Source organism: Prinia subflava, chromosome 5 (assembly GCF_021018805.1).
Source record: "Prinia subflava isolate CZ2003 ecotype Zambia chromosome 5, Cam_Psub_1.2, whole genome shotgun sequence".
Classification (NCBI taxonomy): domain Eukaryota; kingdom Metazoa; phylum Chordata; class Aves; order Passeriformes; family Cisticolidae; genus Prinia; species Prinia subflava.
The window spans coordinates 61,640,965-61,665,482 of NC_086251.1; the positions used below are offsets into that span (position 1 = coordinate 61,640,965).

At 52.4% G+C, this 24,518-nt stretch overlaps 1 protein-coding gene across 1 annotated transcript in view; it reads right to left on the bottom strand.

The window, feature by feature from the left end:
- Positions 1-23,351, bottom strand: part of ATL1 (atlastin GTPase 1) — a 32,121-nt gene extending 8,770 nt beyond the window's left edge. Inside the window, exons 1-11 of the mRNA XM_063399724.1 lie at positions 22,913-23,351; positions 11,133-11,380; positions 10,184-10,318; positions 9,348-9,452; positions 9,098-9,148; positions 7,576-7,632; positions 4,496-4,588; positions 3,351-3,489; positions 1,940-2,067; positions 1,303-1,359; positions 607-678 (exon numbers count right to left, since the gene is read on the bottom strand). Coding sequence (XP_063255794.1) covers positions 607-678; positions 1,303-1,359; positions 1,940-2,067; positions 3,351-3,489; positions 4,496-4,588; positions 7,576-7,632; positions 9,098-9,148; positions 9,348-9,452; positions 10,184-10,318; positions 11,133-11,380; positions 22,913-23,336 — 1,509 coding nt within the window. The 5' untranslated portion in view covers positions 23,337-23,351. The remainder of the gene's footprint in view (positions 1-606; positions 679-1,302; positions 1,360-1,939; positions 2,068-3,350; positions 3,490-4,495; positions 4,589-7,575; positions 7,633-9,097; positions 9,149-9,347; positions 9,453-10,183; positions 10,319-11,132; positions 11,381-22,912) is intronic.
- Between the last annotated feature and the right edge of the window lie 1,167 nt (positions 23,352-24,518).

The window sequence follows — 24,518 nt, forward strand, 5'->3', positions numbered from 1 at the left end:
AATGTCACTCCTGACAAAGGGAAATCATTCCTGACGCAGGGAAATCACTCCTGAAACAGGGAAATCACCCTGAAATGGCACTCCTGACACAGAGAAATCATCCTTGAAATGTCACTCCTTATACACAGAAATCAATCCTGAAACATCCCTCCTGAAACAAGGAAATCACTGCTGAAACAGGGAAATCATCCCTGAAATGGCACTGCTGACATAGGGAAATCATTCCTGATGCAGGGAAATCACTCCTGACGTGGTGAAATCACTCCTGATACAGTGAAATCATCCCTGAAACATCACTCCTAACACAGGGAAATCTGAAATTAGGGTTAGGGATTAGGGGTTAGGGTTTGGGAAGGAATTCCTGGCTGGGAGGGTGGGCAGGCCCTGGCACAGGGTGCCCAGAGCAGCTGTGGCTGCCCCTGGATCCCTGGCAGTGTCCAAGGCCAGGCTGGACAGGGCTTGGAGCAGCCTGGGATGGAACAGGATGAGCTTTAAGGTCCCTTCCCACCCAAACCATGGCAGGGATTCCATGAATGTGTGACAGGAGAGCCAGGAGACAAGAAGGGACAGGAAGGGGCAGGAAGGGACACGCTCAGCACCACCCACCTCTTCCATCCTCTTGCTGTAGGTGTCTTTGGCAGTGGCAACTGCTGCTAAATTGTTGGCTTCTGCTGTGGCCTGTGAGGGCAAAAGGGGCACAAAATTTAGGTGCAGAAGGACGGGGTTAAGCTGTGCAAGTGCAGGGCCACACGTGGACACAGGCAGGACATGTGTGTGACACCCAGAATTAGCCAAGGGGCTCTCCCAGCCTCCAAATCAGCTCATCCCATATTTACACATCTCTTGCATGAAGAGAGGATTCCTACCCTCCAAGCCAGAGCTACGAAAACTTTGGCTTCAGCTGTGGGAACCAGCAAGGAAAGAGATAAAAGGCTCAGCCACAAGTAAACAGCTCCAGCTGCAACCTCCAGCAAGGCTGGCTGGCTCCAGCAGCCACTTCCCACGTGTCCCCTCCCTGTGTGGCCCCAAGGATGTCATTCACCTGCAGGGAACCATTCCAGCCGAGCTGGCTGGTGCTGTGTGCAGCCAGAAATTCCCCACAGTCCCTCCCAGGTGGGATTCCTCAGCCACATCAGGCTCCTGATGCCAAACACTTCCCCAAGTGCTGCTCCTTGGGTGCTCACACTGAGGCATTTGGAATAAAGTCCCAGCAGAGCCACTGTGCTGCACACCTCTGCCAATTCCTAGGAATTCCTGGCAATTCCAGTGCAGGAACTCCCACAGCTCCCACTCAAAACGTACCTGCAGCATCGACTTGGGGTGTGGCAACTCCTCCCCTTGGTAGATCTTTATGTAGGCCTGGAAAAGCACGGGGAAAAGGGAAATCATGTGGAATGCAGCACGCAGGAGCAACAGCAGCCACCCCCACCCAGCTCCAGACAGGGTTCAGACGCAGGGGAGAGGAGGATGTGCCAGCACAAGGTGGCTTTGGTCAGAAAATGCCACTCCTTGGACTGGGTCAGCCCTGGAGGCTTTCCCTCCTCCTCCTCCTCACTCCCAGTATCCCTCCCAGAGGATCTGCACCTACCTCTGTCCTTCCCTGAAGGAGCAGGAGCCAAGGTAGCCCTGCAGAGTAGGTGGTGACAATTACTCACCAACGTCTCGCATGGAAATGTCCCAGTAGCCATGACAACAAAAATAAGCTTTTTCCAAAGGCAACTGGAATACAGCCCTCAGCTTATCCCCCTCTAGCCCTCAATTCTCCAGGGAAGGAAAACAGCTCCTCCCACTTTTGGGGTTGCTGTGTGGTCAAACACACGGCCATGAGGTGCTTGCCCTGTGCTGCAGTGAGTCAGGGCTGTCAGTGCTGCTGCTGCTTTCCCCTTTAGGTACAGCAAAATTACACAGAGGAATAAAGCCACTTTCTCTAAATAAACACCTTAAAATACTCCACAAGGCCTCGGCAGGTGATATGGTTTCCATTGATCTCCTTAACGTCCAGGTTCTCAGGACTAAGAAGCCAAGGAATCAAAATCTTCAGGTTCTTGATGAACTCATCGTCTATTTCTGGAAAAATAAAAGAAAAAGAGGCATCACAGAGTCCCAGAATGGTTTGGGTTGAAGGGACATTAAAGCTCATCATGTTCCAATCCCCTGCCAGGGAAGGTTCTTCCCCCAGAGGGTGGAAGGAACAGGCTCCACAGGGAATGGGCACGGCCCCAAGGCTGCCCAGAGCTCCAGGAGGAGCTGGACAAAGCTCTCAGGGATGCTCAGGGTGGGATTTCTGGTGTTTCTATTAAATTAAACTGGATAGGACTGAAGGCAGAAAAAAATAATGCAACAGCCAGGAATTCAGAAGGTACAGAAAGCAGGGAAGATCCCCCTTCCATCAGGGGAGGGATTTTCTTCCATCAGAGCACAAAAAGCTGAGTACAGCTCTGAGGCAAAAAGAAAATCGTGAAAATTGTGACAAGAAGCTGCTGACAGGTCCTGTCTGCACACAGCACTTGTTCCATGCTCCTCAGCACCTGAGATTAAGGGGGAGCTCCAGGGATCAGCTCAGTTTCCACAGCACACCTCCCTCCTGCTGCCTCGCTGTCCCTCCTGCTTAGCATGGAGTTTGCCAGGAGAACAAGTCTGAGCCAGACAAAACCAGAAGACTCACATCTTTGCCTGCTGATTTATTTTAAGTAGCTAATGGTCCACTTTATTGCTAAGAATGCAGCAGCCTGGAACCAGCTACGCTGGTGAGGAGTTCACAACAAACATCTAAAAATATCCCCAGCACGTGGCTCCTTCCAGGGTGGAGAATCTCACCACAGCTCTTTTCTCTTTTCTCCTTCTCCCTTTTTTAACCTGCTGAACCAAGCCTGGCCTGTAGGGAAACCACTGATCAGATAAGTGAGTCAGATTAAATATTCCCTGGAAAGCTTTTCAAAGTGAAATAACGTTCTGAGAGCTTGTGGAACAGCCTTTCACCCACCACAAGCAGCAGCCTTGCAGCGAGCAGGCTCTGCCTGTGCAGGTGAGGACAGGAATTTACTGCAGGTTAACACCACGTCCATAAACATCCAGTCTCATCCCTGCCCTTCCCAGTTTTCCTGTCAGTGTCCTGGGTACTGCCAGCAGCTCTCACGCCTTGCCAGCCTCCCACACCTCTTCTCCCTCCACATCTGTCTGCTGCACGGGGAAGAAGCACATGGGGGTGTGAACGTCACTGGGAAGAGGATCCAACTCCTGTCCCACAAGTTTTTTCATGGAAAATACTTATGGGGGTTTCAGGAACAAGCAGGACAGTCTGCCAGGGCTTCTAAAGAATCAGGGTAGAAACCAGAGCTTTGCCTTTGTACCTTTCAGTTTTCCATCGAAATTGGGGTTGGTGGCAACCTTGAGGCCGGGGTGAGGTAGGAGGAAGCAGGAGATTTTGGTGAAGCAGGAATGGATGTGCTTCCTGACATTCTGCAGCTCCTCGTGCTGGTTGCCTGACACCTGTGGAGACAACGAAGCACAGAATTCCCTGAGCTGAGGGATCCTCAGGGATCGTGGAATCCCAATCCTGGCCCTGCACAGACCCCCAGCAATCCCACCCTGGGCATCCCTGGCAGCGCTGTCCAAACCCTCCTGGAGCTCTGGCAGGTTTGGGAATGTCACCATTCCCTGGGGAGCCTGGGCAGTGCCAGCACCCTCTGGGGGAAGAACCTTTCCTGAAATCCAACCTAAACCTCCCCTGCTGTTCCAGCTGTTCCCTCAGGTTCTGTCAGTGGTCACCAGAGAGAACAGCTCGGTGCTGCCCATCTGCTTCCCCCAGTTTGGGGTCAGTGAGTTTCCTTCTGCCAGGAACACTGGGATAAAGCTGGCAGGAGCACAGGATACTCCACACTGTGGCTGTTTACAGTGGGGGAAAGGAGCACAGAGGATTCCATAGGCATGAGGACAAAGAGAAGGAACTGGAGTATCTCTGACCACATGCCCTGCAGCATGTTATTATCAGCTGCAAAATGCACAAGTCCATGGATGACTGGAATACAAAAACATTTGGGATTTCCCACTGGGGCATTCCTTGTCTCACATTTAATTAGGTCTCTCCACTACCAGATCACCCATGCATCTCCTGACTGATCCCAAACAGCCCTTGCCCATCATTTTTATTGTACAACTCCCTAATTACCAAAGCATCAATCCCAATCTCTTGGGAATCTGCTGACTCCCATTGCTGCCCACTCTCCAGAGTCCCAGGGAGCTGGGCTGGGCCAGGAGCCTGAACATGGCAAGGAAATTCACCCTCCCCTAATGCCTCCTCTGGGATTTTAAGGCACTGAGTGTGACCATAACCAGCCCTGCAGCTCACACCTGATACCCAGTGCTGAGGCTCAACGGGAAAATCATGGAATCACAGAGAGGAGGGGGCTGGAAAGGACCTTAAAGATCATCCAGTTCCACAGGGACACTTCCAGTAGCCAAGGCTGCTCAAGAACCAAGAGCAGGCCAAACATACCTTCAGCCTCTTCTCCAAAAATCTTGCACCACCATCAGATCCATAGGAAAACTCATAAGGGAAGCTCCAGTCACGCACAAGGAATATAAGGGACTGGAAAACACAAAAGAGTGGGGTCAGTGCTTCCCTGCTGCTCAGAGCCCACAGGCTGAACACCCTCTGCACCCTCACCTTCATTTCATTTCCCTGGGTCTTTCCCCAGCTCCAGCAGCATCTCCCACCTTTCCTGGTGGAAATTAGAGGTCCCTGTGTGCAGGGATTGAGACCACTCCACTGTCCCACCAGGAAAAGGGGGAGCACCCCCCAAATTGCTGCACCAGTTTGAGTCCCAGGCTGGGAGAACAACATCAATCATCTGAAGTGCCCAAGACAAGAGATTGTTGCTAACCAGGACAAAAGGCAGCAAGCTCCCTAACTCCAGCCACATTTAGTTCCATCCTATGGGAATTCTACAGGCTCATTTTTTCTGCCTTTTTCACTGGGCAGCCTTCCAGACAGACTTTTAATGAGAAGCAGATGCAGAGGAATGAGGGTGAATAAGAAATCATTGGCTTTGGTAATCTTTATTGAGGCATTCAAAGTTCCTGGGCAATAAATAAATAAATACCAGAACGGTCAACTTTGAATCTTTAAAAATAAAAAAAAGTTTTCAGAAAAAAATCAGGTCTCCACTGCCTCATCTGTACAAGGGACCAACATTCCATGTAGGAAATAAAGGGTTTGGAGGGGGAGGTCCTCAATGCCAAAGCCCAGGAGGGTCTGGCAGAGGTGCCAGGGTTCCTCTCATGCACATGGATAAGCAGATCAGCAAGTGGAACACATTTCATTGGAATTTCCCTACAATTTATCTATGTTTAGAACAAAAATCCAATGGAGGGAGGGGAAATATTCCTGCTATTTCTCTTTCATAAAACATCAGGAAAAGTTTAAAAAAATAAAAAAGGAGAGAACAGTGAGCTGGCCTTTTTGAACTGCAGGAGAAGCCACAGTGAGTGCACCCAGTGAGCTGGTTCAGGACATGCTGTTCTCAAACACCACGAGATGCTGAAGAGACATGGCCATGTTTAGGACTTTTCCACAAACACATCATGCACGCCTTGAATCGGGAATTAGGGTTTTTTTTCTGAAATAGAATTGTTCCAGGGAGGCTGTGTTTACTGCCTTTGTGAAGGCCCCATGTTCAGGGCCAGCCTCTGGTGAGGGCTCCTCAGAGTGAGGAGAGGAGGGAGACAAAGGGAAATTGGGAGAAGGACAAAGGGAAAAGTCTCACTTCCCTCCCAGCAGCATCAGTGCCACTGCAGTTTATTCACCATCACACTTGGAGAATCCCAGGATGGTTTGGATTGGAAGGGACCTTAAATCCCATCCAGTGCCACCCCTGCCATGGACAGGGACACCTCCCACTGTCCCAGGCTGCTCCAAGCCCTGTCCAACCTGGCTTCCAGGGATGGGGAAGCCACAGCTTCTCAGAAAACTCTGCCAGAGCCTCCCCACCCTCGCTTCTCCTGCTTTCTAATCAACACTCTCACATTTAAAAACACATTCTGCAGGAACCAGCCCACGCTGGATGTGGACAGGAGATCATTTCTCACCTGGCCACAGCACCACTGACCCTTCTGCCACATTTGTCACACCCACAAGGGCTCCCAGCATCCTTTGATAATTTCCCCTGATCATTAATGAAGATGACTTTGAATCAGAGAGAGCCTGGGGGAATCCCAAGGAAACACTTCTGAAAGATGATGATTCCCTGTTACAATTAGTTCAGCGAGCTCTGGCATCTAACAGTTAATGAGTTTTTAATCCATTAACAATGGATTAAACCAGACAATGCTGACTTCATTTGCTTTTAATCAGCATCCTGGAGAGATAAGGCTGACAGAAAGCGATGGATCATGGCAAGAGTTACCTTTATCAACCCAACTCGTGGTCTTTCAAAACTTGATAATGGGATTGTTTGACAAGACTCACCATCCACAAACTGTGACTCAACAGCAATTACAGTGTTTGGGACAATCAGAGCCCATTATCCAGCCCTAATGATTTAAGCATGTTTAAGTTCCCCCTCACAGCCTCTTTTTCACTGATGGAGTAGGAAGTATCTCAGTTTCACTGGAATATTTGGCTACATTATCCCCACAGTTTTAAAATAAGGAGCAGGAATATTTATTTAACGTCTGGCTTTTTGCTGTACCATGTTACAATGTTCTTCAAGCTCTTGCCTGTCATGTATTTTTACTATAAATATTTGTAGTTTTACAATTTATCAGTCACCAGCCCACGGCAGAATCCAACACACCTTAAAAATCTCAAATTGTCCATTTGTTGTATTTTTAAGCTTTTAATTCTATTTCCATTTCCTGGCCACACACACGTTTTAAACCCCTTAGTCCTCCCAGGACAACAAATTCTCTTTCTATGTGGGAAAGCAAATGTAAAATAGCTGTAACTCATTCGCAATTACTCTTTGGATTTTTACAGCATGCTTTGTTCTCTGCTGGTTTTTCCTTTAGGAAGTTCACAAACCCTCATCCAACCTAATCCAACACTCCTGTGTCTTTAAAAACAGGAACCAAGCTCACCTACTGTGGATGCCCAATGCTCTCCCTTTTTTTAACACCAGCTTTTCCCAGGTTGGGGAGCAGAAGGACGAACAGATGTCCCTTACTTGAAGTTAAAACCCCACTTACACTGGGTTTTCCCACAGCTCTGCTAATCCTTATCCTTTCATTTGCCAGGAGCAGGGAGGGATTTCCAGGGCAGGTGAGTTCAAACCTCTCAGAACAAAGGCTGGGCAGAGCTCCTGACTACAGAGAGTGACAAACCTGCTGCAAAGCCAGCTGCTTTCCAAGCCTGGCAGGACAGGGCAGAGCTTGTTGGGATGGCAAGGGTTGAGAGAGGAAAAAAGAGGGATGTTGGATGTATTTGGAAGCAAGGAAGCACAAAGCCCTTCTTCCTCGGAGCAGCCGAGCCGATCCCCAGGCAGCCCCATCTCCTCCCGGGCTGCAAACTGCAGTGACACCTCGTGGTGAAGCCAGCGGGCTCCGGGACAAACCCGCGGCCGCGATCCCTGCACTCACCTGGAAAGGCTTCTGGAAGGTCTCCTCCATGGCCAGCCGGCCGTACTCGGTGAAAAGCTGCAAGAAGGAAAGAACAGCACGGTTTGGCACTGTGGGACACGGGCACCAGCACCGAGCTCTGCGCCCTGGGACAGGGACAGCACCCAGGGAATGGCTGGAGCTGTGCCAGGGAGGGTCAGGCTGGATCTCAGGGAAAGGTTCTTCCCCCAGAGGGTGCTGGCACTGCCCAGGGAATGGTGACATTCCCAAACCTGCCAGAGCTCTAGGAGGGTTTGGACAGCGCTCCAGGGATGCCCAGGGTGGGATTGCTGGGGGGTCTGAGCAGGGCCAGGAGCTGGATTCCACAATCTCCATAGGTCCCTGGAGGGAATTCTACAATTCTCTGAAGCATAAGGGACATTTATGAGTGGGGACAACCAGCACCATGTGCAGAGCTGGACACAAAGCAGCTCTGGGCTCCCAGCTCTCATCCCAGAGGCACAGGGAGCTGTCAGGGAACCATCACCCTGCTGAGCTCTCATGTGAGGGATCCCAGCCTGGAGCTTTTGGCTGCCAAATCTGTGGAAAATGGCTCAGATCAGCTGCTTGCTGCTGGTTTCATACCAGCCAGAAACCTCTCGTGCTCCAGGGGGCTGCTGGAGCCCTGCTCCCTCTAAACACTCCAGGAAGGAGCGGAAATGAATTCAGGAGTAAGCGCTTTCCCTGCAAACCCCTGCTGTGCAAAGACTCTAAAATCAGCCTAGCAGCAAGATTTGAAGACTCTCCAGTCTCTCTGCACTCTAATTTCTAACTGAAGGCACAATAATGTGTTTCACAGATGCCTAAAAATGGGTCAACTTGTTAAACAGTCATGGCTTGAAATCCAAACGGAAAGATCAGAGCTACACTGAATAAATTCAGTGTTAAAGAAGTGTTATTGTTAATAATATGTATGGACTGAGATAATTCAGAAGTCTTCAAATGCTGATTTTTTTCAGCTGGACTTTTGCTTTTCTTTCCTTTCCTTAAGCTCCTGGAAAAACCTACCTAATTAATCAATCAATCAATGAGCTGAACAGAAGAGAAAGCAGGAGGTAATTCCAGGAAATGGGCAGGACACCTGTGCCACAAAAAATCCCATTAGCTGCTTGTCTCCAACAGTTAGGGCTGGAATCACCCTTAGAGGGTCACCTGTACTGAGCCAGCAGCAGATGGCAACATCCAGGCTGACAATTCAGTCACAGAATCAAATCCCAGGATGGTTTGGGTTGGGAGGGACCTGAAATCCCACCCCTGCCATGGACAGGGACACCTTTCCCTATCCAAGGTTGCTTCAACCCTCATCCAAGCTGGCCTTGGACACTTCCAGGGATGAGGCAGCCACAGCCTCTCTGGGAAACCTATGCCAGGGCCTTACAGGCAGAAATTCCTTCTTAATATTCCATCTAACCCTGCCCTCCAGGAGTGGGAGCCATTCCTGTGGTCCTGTCACTCCAGGCCCTTGTAAACAGCCACAGTTAGGTTACCCCAAAGCTCCTCTTACCTGCAAGTGCTGCAGATCATCCTCCTGCACATTCTGGGACAAGTTATAAACCTGCATTTAAACAAAAAATCAACTTCAGATCACTGAGAACAGCCTGTCCTTGGGGTTAACACATGATTGGTGTGGCTAAAGCTTACAACATCCCCATGGGGACACGGGCAAGGTCCCACATTCAAGTGGTAGGAAGGGAAGCCCTGACAGGCTCTGTAATTCCTGGGGACTGACCTCCTCCAGCCCAGAGGTTTCTTACCTGGATGGAGCTGATCATGGTGCTGAGGGCAAACACGGTGGCAGAGTCCCTCAGGGTGGACTGGCTGTCGAAGGTGCCTTGCGTGTCCATCAGCAGCACCGCGACCTGCGGGGCACAGAGCTCCTGTCACCACTGCCACCCTCGTGTGCCACGGGGGATGGCAGCTCAGGCACCGTGCTGGGGTCTCACTGCCTCTGCCTCAGCCTCTGCACTGGTGGGGGACAAGGAAAAGCTCATCCCCAGCCACTCCTGACAGCAGGGTGGCTCCAGCAGGCAGCAAAATTAACGCTCTGCAAGGCAGTGAGGGACCTGCTCTGTTCCTCAGACATCTGCTGGCAGTGCAGAGGAGGCTCTGCCACCAGAAACCAAACACAAATTGCACCTCTCCAACCCAAACACACTCAGGCAGTGTTAGGAATCACAGCCTGAATGACTCAGTGTCACTTGGGTGCCAGGCTCTGCATTGAAGTGCAGATAAATACAAATATTCCTGGCTATCAGCTGAATTTGCAGGATGCTCCAAATCCACTGTGACAACTCTGAATGAAGAAACTCCACTTTGAAACTTCTGCTCTAGGGAAGAGAAGTAGTTTGTAAAGATATGAGATTCAAGATTTCTAGGAATAGTACAGAAATAAACTCTGGGATGCCCAGAGTTGAAGGACACTTAGAGAACACATCAGGGACACTTGGACATCACATCATCTCACTTTGTTAAATCCATCCGTTCTAAAATAGAGACACGGTATTAAAAACCTCCCCCAAACTTGCACAGCCACCCAAGACAAGGCAGGAGAGTCTCAAAAGCTGGAAGAGGAACAGGGACACACACACACCTTGGTGCCATCGGGCTTGTCCACCAGGAAAACCTCGCTCCATATCTGAATCCCGGTCGTCTCCCGCTCGGAGCCGCCCCTCCAGGAGAAACCAGTCAGAGGCTCGTTGTAATCCCCAACCCAGTCCACTGCTTCCTGCAGGGAGGAACAGAAGGAGTTGCTGGAGGTGTCAAAAAGAGCAAGAGGTTAAGAACCCCATAAGGGAGGTCTTTCCTTCCTTTTACTGTCCAGGCACCTCCAATCCTGGGATCAGTTTTGGGCTCCTCACAACAAAGACATGGAGGGACTGAAGCGTGTCCAGAGAAGGGAACAGCTGGGGAAGGGTCTGGAGCACCAGGAGAGGCTGAGGGAGCTGGGAAGGGGCTCAGCCTGGAGAAAAGGAGGCTCAGGGGGAACCTTGAGGCTCTGCACAGCTCCTGACAGGAGGGGACAGCCAGGTGGGAATCGGGCTCTGCTCCCGGAGAACAAGCAGCAGGAAAAGAGGAAACAATCTGAAGTTACACCAGGGCAGGTTTGGGTTGGATATTAGGAAATTGTTTTCACTGGAAGGGTGGTGATACATTGGAACAGGCTGCCCTGGGCAGTGGTGGAGTCCCCATCCATGGAAGTGTTCAAAAGACACGGATATGACATCTGAGGATATGGTTTTGTGGTGAATAAGGTGATGCTGGGTTAGCAGCTGGATTCAATGACCTTAGAGGGATTTTCCAGCCTAAATAATTCTGTGATTCAGGGCAGCAGATGTGAACATTCCTGCTCCAAAGTCAAGAGTCCACCAGAAGCTTCTGCCTGGGGAAGCATCTGCTCTGTTTTATTTTGTGAAGCCTGCACTCAGGAGAGGCTTGAGCATTCCTAAAGCACCAAGTCCTGCCCAGCTCACCCCGGAGCAGCACACGGGAGCAAGGAGGACACCACGCCCTGGGAGGGGCCCCCTGAGCTGCAGCCTTACCTTGTTGTACATGTAGCGCAGCATGAAGTCCATCAGGAATGACTTTCCTTTCCTAAAAGCTCCAGCCACGGACACAGCCACGACCTCCTTGTCTCTGACAGCCTCGGAGAGGAGGATGCGGTTCAGGGCGGCTTCGTCCAGCTCGAAGGAGTGATCATCTTTGACAATGAGGACCTGCACTGGCCCCGCCTTCCTCACGGACTCCTCCTCCTCGGAGCTCCACTCGTACGTCCTGTCTGCAAAACTACCTGTGAGAACAGGGAAAACCAGAGGGGTTTGGTGCCTTTCCCTGCACAGAGAGGAGTCAGAGACAGCGGGGCTGGACAGGGCAGTGAGAGATCCAAAACCTCAAATATCCACCCCAAAACGGCATCACCCAGAGCAGATCTGCTGCACCTGCCCTCAGACACCCCAAAGGAGACTCCTTGCTTCTTTGGGGTCATCTGTGCTCCACACAGGCAGAGCATTCCCTGCTGCAGTCACCCTTGGCAAAATGCATCAGTTAGATTTTATCCTACGCGGAAAGGAGATCCCTGCAAATTCCTGCATGAACACTGCCTGCCATACCACCTCCCTTGGCCCTTTCTCAGCTGGAAAAGTGAAGCCCAAGCCTTCTCATCGTCCCCTCTACCACATTAACTGGGATCTGCTCTCCTCTGGACACTGCCCACCAGGTCCTTCCTGAAGGCTGGCTCAAAACCAGAAGCAGCTCTCCAGCTGAGGTGTCCAAGGATCTCATATCTCTATCAAAAGATGCTGCCTTTGTGTATCCTGTGCCACTGCTGTTCCTGTAGCAATAAATTCCTGCTCCAGCTGCAGCCTGAGCTGATGCTGCAAGTGTAATCTGCTGTTCCTGCCATCAAGCCTCATCATCAGCATCCCCCAGGACACTCCCAGCAGGAATCAGGCCATGCAGACACAAGCCCATCCTGATAAAAGCCACTTCTCTGCTCCCAGGTGGAAAGCACACACAAAGCACAAGCACTGCCCCCTTTCCCACTTGGAAATGGCAAAGTTCCCTGTGGAGCTGCTGCTCTGGAGGGATCCCACAGGAGAGTCTCACAGGGCCTGGATGCATTTTAAGACCAGCAGCCCTGGGATTTGGGAAGAACAGGCCGGCTCCAGTAATTTTCCTTTCCTGGTCTTTCCAAACTTTCCAGCAGAGGGAAAAGATGCAGAAGGTGATTAATGTGCCAGCCAGCTCACCTCCAGCCACGCGAAACCTCCTTGCCAGCAGGGAAAGGAGCGTGAGATGGAAAGTTCCCCCCACATTCCAACAAAAACTTCCCAGTTTGCTGGCTCGGGCTGTAACTTCCCCAAGTTCTGCCTCAGGCTAAACCTCCTCAGTCTCTGTTTCAGCCCCTGACCTTGGGGACCCAGTTTTGAGCTGTTTCAAAGCACAAGGACTGTGTGTGCACATGCTAAAAAGTGAAGTTATAAATATCAAGAAGAATAGGATTTGCCCATTCCGGGCCTCTCTATAAAGAAGCCTCCAGCAGTAACTCCATATTTTAAATAACAGCAGCACTTTTGTGATTTCCTAAGATCCCGTAAGGAAGTACCAGGATCATTAAGCCTGGTTGCCAGGGGATTTCTGGTGGCTCTTGGACATATACTATGAGCTTTCTTTGCTCACAGCTGAAAGACAAAGATCTTTTCTTTCCATTGCTTGGAGGTTTTCTAGCTAAACAAAAGTCCCAAATGCTGTGAAAAACGAGATTCTCCACCAGACTGCAGCACTAAAACCCCTCCGAGCACCAGCCCCTGCCCTCTGTCACTGCTTAGGGGCCTCCAGGAAAGGAAAAATCCTTCCCATTTCAAATCCACAGAGTCAGGATCCAGGCACACATTGCCAGATGAGGGTGTCTGAGAGCAGGCACACACCAAACACCTTTTCCAGCACTGAGGCACCCCCAGCAGGTAAGGACAGCCAGGTGCCAAAGGCCCACAGAGCTCTTTGTAAGCTCTGCCAAGCTGCAAGGGCCATATAAAGGATAGGAAATGCCTCCAGTCTTGTGGTGTTTCCCAAAGCCTTGCTCAGCTAATCCAAGTCCTATTTCTATTTTCTTCTTCCAGCTGCACAGAAAGGACAGTGGAGAGATCCTTGGATAGGATGTGAGTCACGGCGGGGGCAGGAAAAGATTTGTAAATCAAATTAAATTCAAATATTTATGACTCTAACTCAGCCATTAGGGTGCAACAGCTGTGCCACCTTCCCAGACCAGACAAATCCCACCTCCAGGCACAGAGACAGAGGGAAGTGGGACCAGCACTTTGGCTGGAGCCCCTCTGCTCTGGAGCCAGACTGGTAGAGCTGGGAATGTTCCCCTGGAGAGGAGAAGGCTCCAGGGAGAGCTCAGAGCCCCTGGCAGGGCCTGGAGGGGCTCCAGGAGAGCTGGAGAGGGACTGGGGACAAGGGCTGGAGGGACAGGACACAGGGAATGGCTCCCACTGCCAGAGGGCAGGGCTGGATGGGAGATTGGGAATTGGGAATTCCTGGCTGGGAGGGTGGGCAGGCCCTGTCCCAGGGTGCCCAGAGGAGCTGTGGCTGCCCCTGGATCCCTGGAAGTGCCCAAGGCCACAATGGACAAGGCTTGGAGCACCCTGGGATGGTGGAAGGTGTCCCTGCCCACAGCAGGGGTGGGACTGGATGAACTTTGAGGTCCCTTCCAACCCAAACTGCTCTGGGATTCCATGATTTATGTTTTACCTATCCTGCACTAGCAATGGGTACCAAGATGGGCACAAATCCTCGGATGCCCCTGGATCAGAGAACTGAATGGACCTCCCAGTCCTGGCCAAGATCCAAGCCCTGGGACAGGGGCTGAGGAGAGTCCCCTGCCATGGGACCCCTGGTACCAGATCCCCTCTCCTGGTCTTGGATGGGATCTTCCACATCTTCCTCTGCCTGTGCTCTTTCCAGCAGCTGAACCAACAACCAGTGCAGAGGAGGAGGGATTGTTTTGTCCCTTCAAACCATCATAGTCTGAAGGAGAGTAATTCTTTTAACAGATTTTGGGAGAATGTCTCCAGACACAGAAGTGGCCATGCTCTCCTAGGGGACATCCTTGTTTCCATCACCTGAACGCCAGGAAAACCAGGCTGACTGCACAACACAAAGCACTACGAGCAGGATGCATTGATTCCCCAGTTCCTTGGAGACAGCAGGAAAGAGGGATTATATTAAGCAGGTCTCTGAACTAATGTCATCCCTATCTGCTTCTTTCACATAGGCCATCTGCAGGCAAAACTATCTTTTTCATATTTATATTCATATTTCCATGTGATGAAACTTCCAGGTTCTGTTTATTAGATTATCTGCCACACTGCAGAGCCAGGGATTATTTTATAAAATGGCTGCACACTACTAGAAATCACTGATTTAAACTGGTCTTTCTGGCCATAAATGAATTATTTGCCTTGAAGGAAGCTGTACCTGGCAGTGGCAAAAACTCACGCAGCCAAAAAGGAAAGGAAGGAGAGCTCAGCTCTCCTAAACACACTCTTGTTTTCACTCCTTTTCTGAGCTGACTCCTCCTTTCTCTCAGCTCTCTCCGGCGCCCTGCAATTACGTCAATTCTCCAGCTGCTCATTCAGAAATTGTCAGGCTCCAGCTCCTTTTCCCCATTTCATAACAGCTCATTTCCATGGCTCTGGAGCGGGGTGGAAGCCACGTCTCTTTTCCATATGGCGATTCCAAGTGGGAAGGGGAAGGAGAGCGGGATTTGCGTTTGTACTTACTGGACTGTCAGACAGCATAAAAAAAGAAAAGAATTCTTTAACTGGTCTAAGACTTGCTTTGGACTAAATTAATTAAATTGAGACAGCATATTTCACATTGTGCCTATGTGTAGACTGACAGACATGGCTAATGTAATTTACTTAATTTATTCTTCTGTAGGAGTTAATTACACGCCACTAATTATGCAATGTTTGGTGAGTGCTTGCTGAAGCCTGTTCTCCCTTCGCCATGGAAGAACAGGTCACAGAAATGCTGACTGCATCCCAGAGTCCCACTAAGGAATCGGCCTCGTCCTCAAGTGAGCCTGCACAATAATAAATGCATTTCATTGCAGAGAAGGAAACACAGCCACGTCCCATCATCTGTGCAAACACTGCCTGACCAGAGCCTGAGGAAGCCAATTTGCCAGCCCTGCTCTCAGGCTCTCTCAGATCCCAGGAGTCTCAGCTATCCAAGCACTGCCTGTGGAAAGCAGGGGCTACAGCCTGGGCTCCAATTCCCCCACTGAAATCACAATCCCAAAATAGTTTGGGTTAGAAAGGACCTCAAAAACCATCTTGTTCCACCCCCCTGCCATGGGCAGGGACACCTTCCACCCAGGGTACTCCAAACCCTGTCCAACCTGGCCTTGGACACTTCCAGGGATCCAGGGGCTTCTCTGAGCAACCTTTGCCAGGGTCTCACCACTCTCACAGGGAAGAATTTTTTTTCATATTTAATCTAATTTCTTCTTTTTTAGTTTAAGTTCATTTCCCCTATCACTATCTGTCCATGTACAAAGTAACTTTCTTTTTTTATAAACCACTTCCAAGTACTGGAAGGCCACAGTGAGGTCCCTCTGGAGCTTTCTCTTCTCCAAGCAAAACAACCCCAGCTCAGATGTCACACACACAAAAACACCAATGCCAGGCAGCGCTGCCATTCCGAGGGCATTCACACCAAGTTACTGCATGGAAAACAAACCAGCGAGAGAAAATCGAGGTCTGATGGGAAGCTTGAACTTGCCGTTATTTCCTTGGAACAGAGTAGCCTGTATCACTGTGTCAGGCTGCTTATCAGCAGCTCCCAGGGGATCAGTTGGAGCAGCAGTGATATCTGTGTGGGTCCTGTCTGGAGTTTCCATCCCAAACAGATCACACTGCCACCAACAGCAGCATGAGCCAAGCCCTGAACAGAGCTTGCAGTCAGCCCCCATCCCTCTGGACGCTGTCCAGAGAGCTGCAGCTTGCAGGGAGCTTATCTGCCCTCCACAGCAGCTCTGGGGAACACAGCCATCCCTCCCCAGGCATCTCCCGTGCACCGGGCACGTTCAGCCTGGCTGCTGCTGGCACACGAGTCCTGCCCTCTGTGGCTGTGCTGAACTCCCTCTGCCAGCGATGATCAGCAGGGCTCTGAGGAGGCTGGGAGGGGCAGGAATCCTCTCCTCCTCTCCAGACAGAGCTCAGCACCTGATCCAGCCAGCCAAGGGGAAAATGGGGAATGAAGCGTGGAAGCGATGCATGTGCACTGAGAGTCAGAGCAGGGCGTTGTCCAGCAATGACCCGCCCTGGTTTTGCACAAAGGATGCACCCCGGAGAGCTGAACCTGCCCTTTCCAGCTGAGAGCTGGCAAATTCCCTCAGCAGGGGCTGCCAGAAGGTGTCTAGACAGAGGTGCTCCTGGGAGACAGGGCCTTCCAGAGGGTGGGCAGGGAAGCCTGGATGGGCAGAGCCCTTTCTTACAGCCACCCCTGCTCTGCAGTCCTGCCTGCACTGCACCCTCCCAAGCTGGGTTTAACCACACACACACATTCACCACCTCTTGCTGTGTCACAGAATCCCAGACCGGGTTGGAAGGGATCTTAATGCTCATCCAGTTTCAACCCTTACATAAATAACACCTTCCACTACCCCAGGCTGTCCCAAGCCTGCTCCAACCTGGCCTTGGATATTTCCAGGCATGCAGGGGCAACCACAGCTTCTCTGGGCACCCTGTGCCAGCGCCTCCCCACCCTCACAGGGAAGGTTTTTTTCCCAATATCCCATCTAACCCTGCCCTGTAGCAGTGGGAAGCCATTCCCCTTATCCTGGTACTACCTGGTCTTGTAAATAAGTGTCTCTCCATGCATCTCCTGCACCCAGGGCACAGCTGGTCTCACAGACACAACCTTCCCTCTACTCTCCTCACACCTCTGCTGGGATTTTTGACATCTCCACAGAACCAGAGGACTCCAGATCCAAGCAGGGGAAGCACCAAATGCTGCCCATCCACTAACCAGAACCACTGGGACCTGCTAAGTGACACGTGTACCTCTGCCAGGCTCTCTTGCTCTGCTATCCCTGACACCTGGGGCTGCTGATCTGGGAAATGCAGCAAGGAAGGGGAAGGCAGAGCCAGAACTTACAGTGCCCAACTAGGAAATCATCTGCACCTCCTCAGACTGGATGTAATCACAACTGCCACGAATCTGTGGAAATGACGGATCAGTGACAACCCTGGAGCTGCAGGGCATCAGAAACAGGTCAAGAAAAAGGAGCCCTGTCATTCAACAATCAAGAATGGCAGATAAATAGAAATGGACTGTTCAGGGACGTGGTGGAGGGACCACCTCTGGAGGTGCTTGAGGAAAGTCTGGATGTGGCACTCAGAGCCACGGTGTGGTTAACAAGGTGGTATTTGGGACTTGATGATCTCAGAGGTCCTTTCCAGCCTAAATGACTCTGTGATTCTGCAAAAGGCCACACGTGGCAGACTCCCTTTGGGATCCCAAGCTGTCCTCTCCAAAGCCAGGGCAAACTCCTGGAGCTCAGCTCAGAGCTGTGTTAACACCTCTGCCAACCCAATCTGCACTCCCACATTCTGGCAGGGACCCCACTCTGCACCCCGGGATGGCTGGAGCAGGGAGCTGAGCAGGGTGGCTGCTGCTGCCAGGCTTCATCCTCACCCTTTGCTTTTTTTGGAGCAGTGGAGATGTGGCGTGCATCTTCTTCCTGCCAGCCCTGAGTCACCCAGCTGGCTGCAGCTTCAGCTCCAGCATGGCCAGCTCAGCCCCTTCTCCCTTTGGCAGAGGGAAAAAGGGGATGAATGATTCTGCTGATAGCAGGAGTGGTTTGGGACCTTCCCACTGCTGACAGGAGCAAGAGACTGGATGATAACTGGCCCCCAAACTTGCCTCTTACAACATCTCAAATGGCAAAGTACAATGTGAAATTCTTAATTACAACACCTACTACATGAAGCTCCAGTGCTTAGCTGGCTCTGAAGCAAGAGCAGCTCCTACTGCTGTCAGATTCCCAGGCTGAGCTTTGGAGACACAGGCAGGCAACTACCTTGGGAACGAAGCAAATCAGAGGGGGTTTTGTAGAATTTTTTCACAAAGTTTGAGGTCAAAGTTACGTGTCTGTGCCCATGACAGCTCACACAGCAGGAATGGCTGAGTCAGAGGCAAGGTGGACACCTCCCACAGTGAGACCACTGCTGGAAAAGCACCAGCAAAAAGCCATTGTCTGTCTGTCAGGTGCAACCCCTGAGCCTGCTCCCTTTCCCACATTTAAGCCAAGCCACGCTCCAGGGCAACACAGAATCCCAGAATGGTTTGGGTTGGAAGGGAACTTAAAGAACATCTCATTCCCCACCCTGTCCAGGACAGGGACACCTCCCTCTATCCCAGGTTGCTCCAAGCCCCATCCAGCCTGGCCTTGGACACTTCCAGGGATACATCTCCCCAACTCCCACTTCCTTCCCACACACATTTTCTGCATGGTCTTTCATCTGTTCTGTCAGCAATAGCTTTCCTTCATCTCCACCACCAGTACTGGATTCAGTTTCTTCTGACATGAAATTATTTTTACCCTTTTGCTGCTAAAATTGTCTGAAAATAAAGTTTGGTAAACATGCCATGAAATTTTAGGATGTAACATGAAAGGCAATTACACTCTGCATAAAATGCTTATGTATATAAAGTGCTTTAAATATCCTTTATGGGCTTGGCAGAACTCAGCCCCTTCTCCAGAGCCTCCCCCCAATTCGGGAGATCTGTGTTCAGTTATTTTCCTGCTGTAACACTTCATTTTTCCTGAACTGATGGCAAATGGGAGCGTTTCTGGCAGGAGCAGAGGAGCTGGGGGCTCTCTAGAGTGAAGCAACTTTCAGAAGTGATCCGTGGGACGCCGTGTGCCTCGCAGAGCATGACAATACCTGCCCCAGCCTCCTTCCCCCGCTGGGGAAGGTTCCAGTCAGTGGTCCAGGGGAGCTGATATAAAGCCTGCTGCCTCTGAACATCACCCAGGCCCTAAACAATATTTAAGTGTGCTGTTTGTCACCCATGGGCTCAGCAGGGAAAATGCAGCAAGACACAAGCAACGCCACATGCTGCTTCCCACCTCCATTAATCAGGGAGGCAGCCAAGGCCAGGGACACTCATGGCACGGACACGACACGAGGCAGGACAAGGGCAACACTCCAAGGCAGGCTCAGGCCATCCTGGTTTTTCCCCAAAAAGTCAGGCTGCTCTTGCTCCTGCTCATCTGGTGGATCCCAGCTCTTCCAATTCCCTGTACAATGCTGCTGCCTGCACAACAACCACGGGAGAGTGACTTTGGATAAGGACATGAAGTGACAGACACAGGGAATGGCTCCCACTGCCAGAGGGCAGGGACGGATGGGAGATTGGGAATTGGGAATTCCTGGCTGGGAGGGTGGGCAGGCCCTGGCACAGGGTGCCCAGAGAAGCTGTGGCTGCCCCTGGATCCCTGGAAGTGTTCCAGGCCAGGTTGGATGGGACTTGGAGCAACCTGATCTACTGGAAAGTGTCCCTGTCCATTCCATGATTCTATAATCACATTCAGCTTGCAATGTTGACTTGTCTCTTCTTTCAAGTCCCAGCAGTTTATTTTCTTTTCTCTTTTACAAGCCAGTCATTTGATTGTGAATATTTCTTGCTTTTTGTGTAAAGGCCCCTCTGTCTGAAACATCTCAGCTTTCACTTGTCAGGTTCCCAGCATTCAGAGTCACAAAGAAATGCCAGGAAGTGGGAACTGAAAATCCATCATAAAAGGGCAGAAATCAAACAACAAACAGAAAGGATGTTAACATGGTTAAAATGAAAAACAACCTACCCAAATCACAGTTTTCTTCTCAGTTTAACCCATTGTGTGCAGCCTAAGATGTGGCAGTGATGATCCCTGGCCTGTACTGGAGAGGAGTCCCTTCTCAAAATAGTTCTTGGCTTTTCCTGGCTCCCTTTAGGAGCTCTCCTAAATCCCCTGTCCAGCTTGAAAACCCTCACCAAGAAGCATCTATAACCTCTGTAATCCCTTTTATGGCTTTAAAACTGAGTTCTTGATAGGTGGGTCATTCCAATTACAACACAAAATTGGCCATGATGGGAAACATGAGACTTCACACGATTTGTTCCAGTCTGTGCTGTTAAAAGGACAGACTGGGAGCAGGGATCTCACTCTGGATCAGAGGGACCAGGCTCCTGAACATCTGCAAGTGCCAAGCACAAAGAATTTCAGACAAAAATCAGTGTAATCTATTACAAACCTCCATAAGCTGGGTGGACTTCACCATGCTAAGCAGCACTTGGACTAACAATCCTTATTTTGGGAAAAGCAGGGTCCACTACTCACAGCAAGAAATTATTTGTGATTTTTTTTTTTCACCTGCAGCTGCCTCAACCATTCAACTGGCAGCAGTTGTGAGGTCTATGCACCGCTTGGCACATTCAGGAAGAGCCTTAAATGAGGCATAACCTTATGCTGACCTTTAGCCCAAGGCTAAATCCTGCTCTGGATGCATCACACACCCCTACATGAGCTCCCGGGGATGTGACAGCCACCCAGCTATGACCAGGGGCAATCCCATATACTCACCCTAATTTGCTCTGTGAGCTTTCAAAAAGCAAATTATTTTTGTGAAACAAAGGAGGGTTACGGTAAGCAGCTGCCTGTTTCCAGGCCTGAGTAACTAGGGCAAAGTTTGATCTGTTTCAAAATAGCGTTAATATTTTTAATGACCCATAAGCCCATTTTTAGAACAAAGCAAGGACTTTCTCCTTTCTGCCTTAGTTTCAGGAAAAGCCCGAGCCTCCTCCTTTGCCAGCTGAAAAATGTAGCAGTGGAATAGTCACCCCACGGACTGATGTCACCACACAATGCTGCAGTCACTGGATGTAAACACAGCTTTCAAGGCAATGAGGTTTTGTTGTATAAATAGAGTAAATAAATTTATTAAAGGCAGCTCTTTCTTTTTCTTTCCTAATAAAAAACGAAAGCATTTCACTCTCTTAATTTCTTACTCGCATCACCAACCAGCCTGGCAAAGAGCCAGGAAATCCTCTAGGAATAGGTGAACATCTATGGGACACAGGGAGTGATTCTGAGCTGTGGATGGGTGGCAGCAGAAGGCAGCTGATCCCACAGAGATCCACTTGGATCCATGGACGCTTCCAGATTCTCGCAGAGAAGCTGAGGAAGAGTTCATCCCATCAGTGACACATCACATTTCCCAGGAACAGGGCTGAGCAGCACAGGCTGAGGGATGTGCCCAACTCCCCTGCTGGACCCAGGCTGTGTTTCCCAGGACGAGGCTTTCTCCTCTTCCACCCGGCATCATTTGCATTCCCTCCTCCTGCTCTCAGGATGTGCAGGGAAGGCCCCGACGTGTGGACGTGTGTGCAATTCCCAACACGCACGGAGTCAGGGCTGACACGTCTGTCACACGCTCCGCCAGACAAAGCTGAGAATGGCACCACATTCCCTGGCAAGTTTTCCCTCCGGTTTACCCGAGGACCTTCATTAAGTCACAGCCACACACGGCACCGATCAAATGAGCTTTGCCCATATTCTCCCTGCTCTATCCCAAAAAGCCCATCACCGGCTCAGACACTCCGTTATCCCAGCGCTTCCTCCGGCATGCCTCCTGTTAATCATTGCCATGGGAAATCCTACGCTCATCTACACAAATTACAATGTAATTTGTGTATCTAAACATCGCAGCTCAGCTCACCCGCTCTGCCTGAAGAGCCGGGATACCGCCGGCACCCGCGAGTGAGCTCACACGGAATTACGACTCCCGAGGAAACGGCAAATTACTCTGCTCAAATAACGGGAAATGGCTGGATAAAACCTGATTTCCTACGGAACAGCGGGAAACTGTTCCCAGTGGCAGTGGGTGAAGCGATAGATCACAGGCAGGCTGGAGCTGGAGGAGCCCCTCGCTGGGTGCAGCCCACCTGTGGGAGCAGCCTGGGCTCCAGTGGGAAGCGGCCGCTGCCGGAGGATCCTCTGGAGGGAAGCGAAGCCTTGCAGGAAGACACCACAGAACTTCCTCCCCGTCACCCCGCTCCGCTCCCCGCAGGGCTCCTCCGGGACCGGGGGCCGTGAGGGGATGGGGTTAAAACGGGCCCTGGCTGGAGGGTGACTCGACAACTAAACCCTACAGCTTCCCCGAACGGGGAAAACCCTCTGGAGGGGTGACAAGCCAGGGGCGGCCTTGTGGAGGGTGGGGTGAGCGGGATCCCCGCTCCCGGTGAGGTGGCGTGAGCGGGATCCCTGCTCCGAGGTGGGGCGGTGGCTGAGGTGACGTCCCCCTCTCAGGGGCTGAGGGGACAGCAGGGCCAGCGTAAGGGGTGTCAGGGCAAGCCGGAGGAGAGCCGGGGCAGCCCCAAGGCTCCCCAGGGAGCTGCCGGGGCTGTCTGGCCCCAGGTGAATCAGGGGGTCTCGCTGCAGCCAAGGTGAGGGCGGTGACCAGCCCGAGCCGGGGACACCTCCCCTCAGGAGGCCCCGGAACGAGGGGCGCCCCATCCCGCACCCCCGATTCCCCTCCCTCTGGCGGGGAACGGGCGGACCCCCGGCCCCTCAGGGATAGCGCGGAGGGGTCCCAGACACCCGTGTGTCCCCTCGGCACCGGGCAGCGCCCGCCCCGCCCGGGCCGGCCGAGCCCCCCGCCCGCGTCCTCCCGCCGCAGCCCCGCCCCGGCGCGGCCCGCGGCCGCCTCAGGCCCGGCATTGTCCGCGTTCCCCCCGCTCCCCCCCGGTTCTGCCGCCGCCGCCCTACCCCAGCTGCTCCTGTCCCGGCGGTTCCGGGCCATGGCGGCGGTGCGGGAGGCTCTGTGCGCGCTCCGAGCCGCGCTGCGTCTGGCGGGGCTGCGGCGGCGGCGCGGGGCGGGCGGGGGAGCCGGCGGCGGCAGCAGCAGCAGCATCCCCGCCCGCCGCTCGGCGCGGCACCGCGGCACGGCCCGGCACGGCCCGGCCCGCCGGGCACCCGCCCACGGCACCCGCGGGGCCGGCCCCGGGCAGCGCTGCGCGGGGTGAGCGCGGCCGGGCGGGCCAGCGACACCCCGGTGGGTGCTGAGTACCCACCCGCGGGGTATTGGTGGGGGTTCGCACAGAGAGGAGGATCCAACATCCAGGTTAGCCCTGCCAGGGCACTGGGATCGTGCGGGGCATCCAAACCCGGGGGCACCACCGACGGTGGGCATTCATGGGGGTATGGATGGGGGCTCAGCAGACAGGATGCTCCGACATCCAGGTTATTCCTGCCAGAGCACTGGGATCATTGGGGCACTCACACCTGGAGTATCCAAACCTGAGGGCACTGGATACACTTGTAGGCACCCACACCCTGGGGATGTCCACCCCAGGGCAGGGCACCTGGCTCGTCCAGGGCACCCAGCACCCCTGTGGGCACCCACCCACAAAGGGGCCATGGCCAGGGGACCAAGCACAAGCAGGACGTGTGTGAGTGCATGGGAACACTTGGGTGAGAAATCACCACCCGGATCCTGCCCTGGGGTGGGGGCAGCCAGGCCCTGCTCCCCCAGTTCTGCCTGTGCCGGCAGCATCCACAGGCAGCAGGAGACACTCAGCGTGCACAAGCAGACGTGGCACAAAAGGTACAGCGTAAGGGCTGGGCTTGGACACCTCTGGAGAGGATTTAAGTGCAGCACAGTTGATGACATAGAATCCCAGAATGGTTCTGGGTTGGAAGGAACCTTAAAGGTCGTTTAATTTCACCCTCTGCCATGGGCAGGAACACCTTCCGCTATTCCAGGCTGCTCCAAGCTCTGTCCAACCTGGCCTGGAACACTTGCAGGGATCCAGGGGCAGCCACAGCTTCTCTGGGTACCCTGTGCCAGGGCCTCATCATCCTCATAGCCAAGAATTCCCAATTCCCAATCTCCCATCCATCCCTGCCCTCTGGCAGTGGAAGCCATTCCCTGTGTCCTGTCCCTCCATCCCTTGCCCCCAGTCCCTCTCCAGCTCTCCTGGAGCCCCTTCAGGCCCTGGCAGGGGCTCTGAGCTCTCCCTGGATGCTTTTCTTCCCCAGCTGAAGACCCAGAGTGGAGCAGAGGAGCTCCAGCCCTCAGAGCATCTCCATGGCCTTGTCAGGACTTCTCCAGCAGCTCCACAACCTTCTCATGTTGGGGGCCCCAGAGCTGAAGGCAGCTCTGCAGGTGGGGTCTGTCACAAAAACAGAAGGAAATAATTCCCTCCCTGAACCTCCTGCCCACCCTGCTGGGCATGCAGCCCATGCTGTGTTTGGCTTTCCTGGGCTCCACAGGGAGCTTCCCCACTCCCAGCCACTCCATGGGGACCAGCATGGGAGTGAACACACTTGTCCTGTTTGCCCACACTTGTGATGCCAACAAGCTGCTGGAATC